An 11,851-nucleotide genomic window follows, 5' to 3' on the forward strand; every position below is an offset into this window, starting at 1 on the left:
TAGGCGAACTATCGTCTGTACAGTATGTAAATTAGGTACCGTAAGTCTAATACAGTACTGTAATTTTATACATTTCTTGTGAAAGAAACATTTCTTATTCAACGGCCATAAAAATTATTTATATTAATGATGTCTCCAAAGGTCAATTTTTCGCAGAAAAATAATTTATCAGAAAACGCGGCCGCTGTTTGGTGCGCTGCTCCGCGACGAAAACAAGCGTAAGCAACGGCGATGTCGAACGGTGCACACTCGGTAAGTAATCCTACAATTTTTTGTTTATAGCATAGTTTATACGGATTATTCCCAAAAAATTATACGTGTTTTGGAAATGTTGAGTAGAATTAGTCTAGAATCGGTTAATTTTATAGAAGAAAACTTTTCAAACAGCCTTAGTCCGTAAACTTCACACGTGTCGGGCTGTGATTGGCTCATGTATTTAAGGATTCCTACAACGTGAAATTCGAATAACGTGGAACATATCTAAGCGTTATAGGAGAGTCTACTATATAAGACATGTGCAGTATTGATGAGTAAGAAGTGAAATCCAAACTAAACTAAAACTGTCTCCAAAAACAAGTCCAAATCTAACTCAAATCCAGATTTCTCATGACAATAGAAAACATCTTATTTTGTAACCAAATTCCAAACAATAATTTCTATTTAATAACTAACAAATCACAAATATCTGTCCCAAAACAAATTCCTGTTTAGTCTAACAATCAAAAATCAATATCTAAAATTTACCTATTATTTTATCATTATTCTAAGCTCAAGCATATAATTATAAGTTACTTTGAGAGTTGTTATTTTAGTAATGTAAGTAATCTTTGTTCAGTTTTAGAGCAGTTGTAAGATGCAAACTTTCTTCTATTGAGTCTAAGGGATGATTTTGCCAATTAACTATTTTCCTAAAGATAAAAATTAAATTGCACAGAACACATATAGCTGATGACAATAATTTTTTTCTATAACTGGCACTTATATTTATATATCATCATCTACTAAATCTATCAATTTAAATTTGTTCATGTCTAAAATTTTTAATGTTCTGTACCTGAAGCTGGTATATAAAGGCCAAAAACATTTTTCCATATAATAAAACATACCTAAAAATGCAGTGTAGATTTCTATTTTAAAAAAGTGGTTCCAAGAATTATGAAATTTAAAAGTAAGATGATACCTGAAATATGTTTTTGTGTCATGACTGCTTTAGCAGTCATGACACAAAATAGGCCTGTCTTTAATACAAGACACAAGCAATTATTCAATGCTTTTTCAGTCTGGAGATCTGTTTTGATTCTTTTGATGTTTATAATTTAAAATCAATATTAAATCTGGAAAAGAATTCCACAAACATTTAATAGAAATTATAAATGTTTTCAGCCACATATGTTGTTTTTGTTATTGCTACAGTTACTGTGTGTTTAGTGTGGCCCGTAGTCCTAGAATCATGGTAATATCTGCATATGTTCTGAATTGAAAAATTTAGGATTTTTATAAGGAAAAGAAACAATTATGTCACTAAAGTGTCAATGAAATGAATTCAAAAGAACATATAAATATAAATCTAGGGTCCAATATCACTACATATCAGTGGCGTGCCGTGACATTTGATGATAAGAAAGCTGTGTTTCTATAAGAAGCCGACTTCCAGGGGCAATCAGTTAATTCTTTCTTTAANAGTTGTAAATTATGCTACCAAAGTAACAGTTAATTTTGTAACATTATACAAGAACTGTACACGTTTTTTTCTACATCTCCTTAAAGATAGGACGTACGAAATCGTAATATCAATGGTTTAACATTGAAATCCGTGAGTAATATAAAGTCGGAGAGCGGAATAAATATATCAAATATTTTAACAGATTTTTTAAAACTCCTGTCAACTATACAGAAAACTATCATAAAAACATACAGGTAAATTCTTATCGGTTGGGTTAAGTTATAAATCTACTCGTGATTCGCGTAATCGGGCGAGGGCGGCCAAATACCTAGCGGGCGGGCGGCTAACAGCCCAGAACCGGTCCTGGATAGAATTGGATGAGTAAATCCACCCGAGGTCCTAGGCTTTCACCGGGTGAGGTTGGTGCTCTGTAAAGCGCATGCGCGAATCTGACTTTTTGGATGCTGACAATACAGCGTTTCCACTCCGCTACTCCGCCACTAATATTCGAATATACAATAGCAATCTTATCTTTTTTTTTCACGTGTAGTATAGAAATTTGTAATAAGAAACATAATGCGGTTATAATAAAATATTGTGCAATTATTTTCATATAATTAAAACTAATATGTATTTGTTTTTTAGAAAATGCAAGGGAAGCGGCGCATCCACCGCTTCTAATGGCACGCTACTGCGTACACACTGTTTAAATTGCCACCTTATTTGATTTCAAAACTATTATTATTTTCCTCTGTTGTTAATAATAAGAAGAGCAACTTAAATTATTATACCCTTTTAGTCATTTTTAAGCCTGTGTATTATAATTTTGTTACGGTCCAAAATTAAAAAATTGAAATAACTTTTAAACTAGTTATCATTTTAATCTAAAAATTTACTAAAATGTATTAAATTATACTTAAAATCCGTAGATATAAGTAATTTTTATAGCTTTTTAACCTAAAATTTAAAAAAACAGATGTGTTTATACATTTGTTACAGAATAGAATTCGGTGTATATTTATAGTAACTACAGAAACTTGCTCTAAACTCCACATTTTAAATGTCACCAGCCACGCGAATTTTTTGACAAGGCATAAAGCTACCTCTGCACCATGCCTTCCTGCTCGGCATTGGCGTGTATCTCTCTTAGTTGGATCCGGCCGCAACACACTGACGAGAAATCCCATCGAGACACTGCAGCACAGATCACCAAGGCTCCCTACCACGACGGGGAGGAAAAATTACCCCCTGCCTTGTTTGCATATTTCTATCCCGCTTTCCGTCACCGACCACGAGAAAAAACGAAAAACAAAATGTTAAAAAGAATTTTTCATATTTGTAACATTTTTTTTAGAAATTTAGAAAATGGTACTTATGGGTTGAGGACGCCTGTCGGAAATTGCGATTTTTCCGAAATGCAAGTTTTTATTTTTAAATTTTACTAGTCTGTTGTTATTTAGATAATTTCATTCAAAAACGCAATAATATGAAGTAGGAATTGCTCTCTATATATTTGTTAATATGTTAAAAGAAAACTATTGTTATAATAATTAAAATATTATTTGTAAAACATACATTTTTATTTTTTATTTGGTAACAGGGACTGAGTACAACACGACCTTAAAACTCTCTTGTTGTAAAGGCATAAAATTATCTTTGTTAGAATTGTCACCATTCATAATTTATTGCACTTGTTTGAAGAAATTCTAACAATTTGTAAACATTTGAAACAAGTTACATCATTTTTCAATCATTTGAAAAAATACGATATAAAATTTAAAGACTTTATTCAAGTTTTTGCATAATCATATCTTGAAATTTGAGAGAACAATTTCAATTAATGTGTTCATTATTTTCATTGATTACAATACATTGTATTAACAGACTGTAATAATTATAACAAGACCATCATAAAAACTATACTGAAATCATTGAATTATGTTAAAGACAAGACAGCATATCAGAATATTTTCATTTTTTACAAATACTCGTGTGTCTGTTTAAATAACTTCAAAATTATCTAAAATTGAATTATTCTCAATTTCAAAATGAGACACAACATGCATTTCAAAATCTTGCTGAGAGACAGTTTTTGGAAAAACTGCCTGACACATAGGACAGATACGATCATCATCATTCAGTACATTTGTTTTCTGATCTTCACTTAAAGCTGGATGGGTTTTGCTGTTATTTTCCATCAACAATTTGTCTTGCATATAAGTCTGCATTGGTATTGTATTCTCTACTGATAAATTACCCTCCTTGGATTTAGAAGAATTAAGGATTTTTTGTTCTGTTCTGATGACATCTGTAATAATACTCAAAGGGTTTACAGATGAAGTTTTTAATTTTTCATTAAAATTTAGCTTGCTCTGAGAATTTTGTAATAATTGTCCAGTGTTGTATAATTGCTGAGTGAAATATGCTCTAAAACTTTCGTCGGACGGTCTTGTGAACTGGAATTTTCTTTCAATATTTGATATTGTTTCGGAATCAAATTTATCATTTACATCATAGATCTTTGCAATATTTCTTTGACTCATATATGGAATAGGTGAATTACCTAAAGAAAAAAAACAGTAAGATTAAATGTAAAATATTTTTAAAATGAAATAGATATACATTAAAAAAATATATAACAAACTTAAATTCTAACTCAAGAAATTGATTACAAATATTCCTTAAAAGTTGTCAAAAATTAAAATTTACTTAATGCAATGCAGTTATAGTTTATATAAATATAAACAAAAGAAACAGTCCACCTTATAACTCCAGCACTGTATTTAATAAATCATGTTTTTGACCTAATATAAATTGAACATAAGACCATAGACCTTATGTTCATTTTATTTTAAATGGTGTACTTCACTGAGGAAGGCCTATGGTATGAAAATGTTATGATTTATTAAATATACTGCTGGATTTACAAGGTACACTGTTTCTTTTGTTTATTTCTCCAGTTAGATCTTACTTTGACTATAAAATTTTGAAACACACTTTCATAATGCTAGCAGGGTGGCAGGATCAGAGTCGGAAGCAATTTTGAGTAAAGTTGGATTCAGTAGGAGTATACCAACTCTTAACTTTGAAACAAAATCTTAAGAAAGTACTATTCTCATACCATATGATATTCTTTTACTTGTTACTCTTACATGCATAATTTTCTGCTATAACCAATTCTTAATTTTTGTTATATGGATAAAACACATGAGAGCTCATAGAATTTTGCCCAATACCCTACGCATTAATATAGACGAGCATAAACCGTTTGCTCTTTGGAAAAATGACAACAAAACTTCAGTGATTGATTCTGAAGGTAGTAATATCACTGAATATCAGAAAAAATGTTATAAAAGTACAATTGACATTACACTTAAATATAGTTATAAGTGTAAGTCTAAAACATATCCCGATGATTCAAATAGTGGCAATGAACTGGTTTATATATTATTTATCACTATTAATACACATTGAGTTTCTATGAATGAGTTGAAATTAATTTAAAAATTGAGTAGCTGAAATCAGGAGTCAGGTTTTGTCCACTCCACAGACTTGAATGCTGTTAGCAATAATAAGTCAATTATCATTAATTAAGTTAATTAAGTATCGTATTATAAAAAAAGTTATTTTAATATTCATAAACATTTACAGAATAATAAAAATTTGAATACTAAACAAGAAATTAAAAAATTCTAATGAGTACCTTGTGTATTAAAATTGCATGACTTATAACAATCCTCAAGAAAACAATACAGGAAGAAAGCCTCATTAAAATACACAAGGCACACATTAACAAAAGAAATATATATGGTATATATTTTAAGATATTTCTTTTCTAGATAATTTGAGAAATTATCATTCATTGTATGACAAATATTTTTTTCTCATGGCATCTGTAAATTTTTGCTACAAATTTCATTTCATTTTAATAAAATCAATCCAATAAACAAAGTGTTAATTTTAAAATAATTTTAAAATACACCATACTAACCTTATAATGCTTTGCAGTTTTTTCGGAACATAACACAAACATTTTCAGTCCACCCTAGGATTTCCCTTCAGGTAGAGTTCTAGAAAAAACCTTTTCTGATGTGATTAGCATTCTACTCACTTTCCGATGCATTCTAATTTCGAATGCTTCTATTTTCAAATTTCCTTTTTAAAATTTTAAATTCCTAACAATGTGCACCTGTATTGGCTGTTATAATGCTGGGTCATACATAGCCTACCATGCCTTCGAGAATTGCTTTTCACCCTTAAAATGATTGAAAGGCACTGGCATTCCACTTTAAAAATTTCTAATGCTTCCAAATTGCTAAGTTGGTTTACATGATGAGTTTGCCAGATCATGGTCACTTGTTGTAATTTGGGTGTAATGCATTTTTTAATAGCATATATAACTAAGGAAATAGTATTTTTCTTCTTTTCATTATTGGTTTTATGTTCATGGAGGCATTGTTTGAATGATCTTGTATATCCAATATATACAAGGTCTCTATTGAATCTGTTATCTTTGAGCGGAATTTTATACACCCCTGGTGCTTTTGATGTCTGCCCTATCCTTCTCATTCCTTAGCATGCCGAATGCATCTGGCTTATGTCTGTAGGCTATTTTTGAATTAGTGTAAGTTCCAATTTCTCGTTATAGAGACAGCATACGATGCTCATATGTTATAGTAATATGGTAGGGAGATGCATCTGCTGCAGACTATTTTCTGAGCCCTATTCAATTGAAATATAAACTGAAAACATTTGCAGTTATTTTGGAACATAACACAAAGCATTATAAAGTTAGTATACTGTATTCATCTCATTTTATTTTAATTATAGAAAAAATTTCATGCAAATAAAAATTAAGATAAATTACTTTGTTACATTGATTTTTTTATGTACTTTGCAAAATAATTTGTCTTAATTTGCACAATCTTTATTTACATATGGTTTCAGGAACATCATGTATAAGATCATGGTTTACATATGGATTAACATTTTTGAATGCTTTATATGCACTTAATATCAGTAAATGACATTTTATTTATGAGACAGATATTGCTGTCACAAATGAGAGATAAAAGCTTGAGCTGCCACGTGAGTTTTAAATTCTCTGTGTCTGTCTGTCATAACTCCTAGAATACTCTAAAAGGCTAGATATTAATGATTGAGGAAATTTGGTGTCATATCCAATAATTAACTGCTCTTGCATATGCACATAAATCACAAAAATTTTAAAAATTACATAAACAATTTATCATAGAATTTAATTCTTCCAATCTTACCTGGATTTGGAGACAATTTTATTTACTTTTAAATTAATAGAAAGGATACAAAATATACTCAGATGTAAATACAAAGAAGTTATACTTTTTAGAAGCAGAATTAAACTTAAACTGCATGAGGAGAATAATTCAACATAAAAAGGGTTAAGAAATATTTTATTTCTCTGTGGGCATTTTTGACACTGTTATGAATGCCATCTTCAGGCACAAATATGAATTGAAAAATATTTCTTAACACCTTTTTATGTTGAGTTATTCTCCTTGTGTATGTACATTTGTTGGCATGACATCCACCCTACGTATTTACATTATGTTATAAGAAACTTAAACTGAATAAATGTTCTTGAACTTCATATTCCAGTTTCAGATCAACAGATATATAAAAATGCAAACTGTAGTTTGAAGTCTTTTCTTTTTAACTGTGTGGATCTGAAACTGAAATTTTAGATTCTGAAATGAAATAAATTTCATTCTGGCTTCTATACATATTAAATTAGCTAACACTAAGTGAAAATAGAGCTGTTAGAGTTTGTAATTATAGTCAAACCTCAGTTTTCGAATGATTCATTTTTCGAACAAATTAGTTTGTGAACAGAATTTCAACAAATGCATCGGTTGCCAAACAAGCTATGTGGCAAGAGCTGGCCACAGATTAGAGAGACAAAGATGGTCAACTCTGTATACTTCCTATGTTAAAAGAAAGTCAATGGCCCAATCAATCAATGACAGGACTACTGATTTAGAAGTCTGTGGTACTTAGATCACCTCATGTCATTAGACATCACAACATGAATCATCAATGACATTGCTATTTAAATTAGATTTCAATATTCACGCGAGAATAATAATAATTCCATTTTTTGGTACTTGCCACAGATGAATTTAAATCAAATTAATTAATAACACCACATTAATTGACATTCATGTAATATAAATGGCATCCAAAAATGTATTTAATGGTGTTCAAATCAAATTAAATAACAAAAATTTGTTACTAAATATATTTAAGTACCTTTAAATATGAATTATTGGATGTCCTTTATATTATGCAAATGTCAATTAACACAGTTTTTATTAATTAATTTGATTTAATTTGAATTGTGATGTGTACTGAAAACCAGTAGTAGTATCTTACCCGCAAGCACATTGAGATTTACTTTGAATAACATCATCATTGATGGTTTGTGTTGTGATGTCTAATGATGCAAGGCAAATCTTGGAACCACTAGTGAATCAGTAGTCCTGTTGTTGATAGGTCAAGCTGTCAACTTTCTGTAACATAGGAAGTTGAACATCAATGGTTGCCTCTGCCAAGTTGGTTGTTCAGAAACTAAGTTACTATATGGCAACCAAAGCAAATATGGCATTCAAAGTTTTATTCGTAAACTGAATTGTTTGTAAACGGGCACTCATAACATTAGGTTTGACTATTTCATATCTGTATTTGTTATAAAAGTGCATTAAGTTTTGTTTTTAAACATTGCCTTTATAGTTGCCTAACTCCCATTTGCATTATTTCATAATTTTATATATATTTGAACATATTCAAAATATGTCATATTTCTGCTAGCATTTCAATCACAATCTGAGAACAGATAAAGATCTTAACTTATTCTTTACATCAAAAACATTTGTCTATAATTTAATTTTGTGTATTAAAGTTTATTTGTTGCTGAAGATATTTTAAAGTTCTTTTGAGAGTAGTGTCATAATATATTCAAATTTGAGTGCTAAATAAAATTCTGACGTATTGAAAAAAGCTTAAATGCAGGAACTATTCTATTCTCAGCACCGGGATGAAAATAATGTCACACTATCGGAACCTGTGACCGGTGCTCTATGCGTATACGTTAAATATCGCTTGACAAACGTTTTCGAGCGTTCTATTCGCTCTTCTTCAGGTCAGAGTTGACCTGAAGAAGAGCGAATAGAACGCTCGAAAACGTTTGTCAAGCGATATTTAACGTATACGCATAGAGCACCGGTCACAGGTTCCGATAGTNGTAAAATCCAAAATTTTCTGCAACAATTTTCGAACAGTTCTGTTCTGTTCCAAAGCACATTTTTTAATATTCCTTAACTGTTTCTGCTGTTCAATTATAATCTTCTCAGCTTCATTTTCAGCCAAAATTGTCTTATCTAGTAATTCATTTTCTGATAGAGCTTTATTTTCAATTTCTCCACAAGATTCACAGATTTCACTACCTAAAGATTCTAGTGATAATTTTTTCCCCAATTCTTCCAAATCTTTCATTTCTGTTTTCATTTGAGCAAACAGTTTTTGTGATATTTCTTCCCAGCTTTCTGAAACATTTTCTTTGGAATCAGAAATATTTTTCTTAGATTTACAGTCTGACAAAATTTCGGATCTTAGTGGTGTGCTTGAGAATGGTGCTATGGATTTTTCACTTTGAAATAACCATGGATAAGTATGAAAAGGTATATTTGATGCTCCAATTGGAGACTGAATATTATATCTAGCCTCACTCATAGATAACATTTCCATTTTTAATTTTTGATTTTCTAAGTTTAAATTTGTTTTCTCTTGAACTAGTGCAGCATTTCTTTCTGATATCATTAATAACTTAGATTTGATTTCTTTATTACAGTTTTCCATTTTTAATCTTTCTTCTTTAAGACTGTATATTTCTTGCTTTAAACTTATAACAGTATTTGATAATTCCTCTTTACACTTTTTTAAATTATCAATTTCTTTATCCTTTTGTTTTAATTTGTCAATAATTGACTTAGACAAAGCAGAATCATTTTCTTTTGTATTTAATTCTCCTAGGCACGCTGTAGACAAAGAGATATCTTTGTGGATATCTTGATAAAATGATTTATGGAATGCCATTATTTACCTGTTAAAAACAATAATAAATTAATTACACAAAGTTTGTAGAATAATATTGATAAAAAATATAAAATGAATTAACAAATATGACAATTAAGTGGCATTTCAAAATTTAAATATGACATTAAAAAATTTCTCTTTGAAATTATCAATGTCAAATTCAAGCAATCTCTATATAGAAATTAAGACCAACCAGGAAACTGGCAATAGCTACCAGTGCCACCCCAGTGTTAACAAAAGTGGGAAGAAATGAATGATCCATGGGCCTAGTATAACAAGTAAGTCAGATAGGCTTTTGGTACCTTTGATCCTGTCCCAGTTGATTACAACATCATTCAGCAGCATCTGTATCAGACACCAAGTGTGCTTTGTCTCAATTAATACTGAAATTATAGAAATGTGACATGCTTATGAAAATATTTTTTCGCACCTTGACCAAAACTTGTTAAAAACTAGAATATTATGGAAAAAACTAGACAGGATTTCTAGTTTTTATGCAAAAATCTCAGGTTTTTACATTGAGTCAAATTTAAATGAAGATTTTTTAAACACAGACTTCTGAAAGAAATTTGACTTCTCTGGTTGAACAACTAATCATGGCAAAAGTTATCATGGTGATGGTGACATATATACAAAGTCATCATCTGAGAAGAACTTTATAATTTGTAAAGTTATAAAAAGCAACCCTAACTTTCTCATTCTGATAAAATTATTGTCTTAAAACAATTAGTCTATGTTTTATTTTCTTCATCAACGTTACACTATCTGGAACCTGTGACCAGTGCTCTACGCGTATATATAGTATATCGCTTGACAAACGTTTCTACAAGATCTACCCTCCCCACCATGATTTATGACAGTCCTGGACTTCAAATCTATGTACCCCTCAATAGAGCTACCTCCAGCCTTCTGCTCCCTCAGAGATTTTTTGTTTAATACAGTTCAAGACCAAGCACTATACCAACAGGTACTCGAGGTGGCCCATCTGGCGTGTTACGACTCTGTTTTTAGGTTCAGCGACACTATCTACCGGCAGAAAAAGGGTGTACCGATGGGTAGCCCACTCTCGGGCGACCTCTGTGAAATGGTTGTCAGACAGCTCGAAAGTAATGCCCTCCCACCTTTCCTTCCTAGCATCCTGATTTATAACAAATACGTGAACGACATTCTTATCGTATGGAGAGAGGTCCCTGACATGACATCTTTCGTCAGAACTGTCAACGTCAACCTTTTCGGCCTAACCGTTGAACTGGAGCAAGCTAGTACAGAAGAAGTCCTTGACATTGGAATAAAAATAGTAGGACCCACCATCCACACGGTCGTATATCACAAGTAGGGATTGCAATTGCTGGATCCCTCATCCAGCAATCCAGCTGGATCCAGCGCATTCTTCGACCTGCTGGATCCAGCATCAGGTGCTGGATCCAGCGCTGCGGATCCGCAAATATTCAATTAACTTTCTAAATAATGGCGCAAAAATCTACGTTATCGGTGTTCCCGCGTTTCTACGTGTGCTATTGCTCGGCGACGAGGGCGACATTGCCATTCAGTGTGTCACATGCTACACCCTCTCTCTACACCGCACTGCCTGCCTTTTCACCTCTGCTGATCTAATTGCCAATTGACTTTCCACTCTCACTAAATAAAGTGTCTTCGCGCTAAATAAAATAAGTAACTCCTCTCCTAGTCCTGGTGCATAATTCTAATTTACGGTCGGTTGTGACGTCAATGAATCATGTGACGGAACGATCTCAATTTATTAATTAAGCCTATGGAGAGCTGCAGCCTCGCGCCTTGTCCACGAAACCTAACCTATAAACTGGCCGTAAAAGCTCTCTGTAGAAGAGAGTCGAGTTTGATACCTGCTGACACAACCTTGAAATTTATCTTACACATACTAAAAATCCAGGACACAATCTTGAGTGCCGACCTTTACGAGGCACCCCGCAAAAGAATCAGAGAACGGCGTCTTATCGAGGTCACAGGGATGCTGATTTACATACAGAACCCGAAGAAGTATAACCAAAAAGTTAGAAAGCCCGATTATTCTTTCACAAT

The 11,851-nt window shown here is 31.7% G+C and overlaps 1 protein-coding gene across 1 annotated transcript in view; it reads right to left on the reverse strand.

The window, feature by feature from the left end:
• Positions 1–3,234: 3,234 nt before the first annotated feature.
• LOC111625094 overlaps positions 3,235–11,851 on the reverse strand; it is a 25,063-nt gene continuing 16,446 nt past the window's right edge. Inside the window, exons 2-4 of the mRNA XM_023368125.1 lie at positions 8,943–9,800; positions 6,540–6,547; positions 3,235–4,226 (exon numbers count right to left, since the gene is read on the reverse strand). Coding sequence (XP_023223893.1) covers positions 3,664–4,226; positions 6,540–6,547; positions 8,943–9,793 — 1,422 coding nt within the window. The 5' untranslated portion in view covers positions 9,794–9,800 and the 3' untranslated portion in view covers positions 3,235–3,663. The remainder of the gene's footprint in view (positions 4,227–6,539; positions 6,548–8,942; positions 9,801–11,851) is intronic.

The sequence above is a fragment of the Centruroides sculpturatus genome, unplaced genomic scaffold (genome assembly GCF_000671375.1).
Source record: "Centruroides sculpturatus isolate CEXI.00-Female unplaced genomic scaffold, Cexi_2.0 scaffold295, whole genome shotgun sequence".
Taxonomy (NCBI): Eukaryota; Metazoa; Arthropoda; class Arachnida; order Scorpiones; family Buthidae; genus Centruroides; species Centruroides sculpturatus.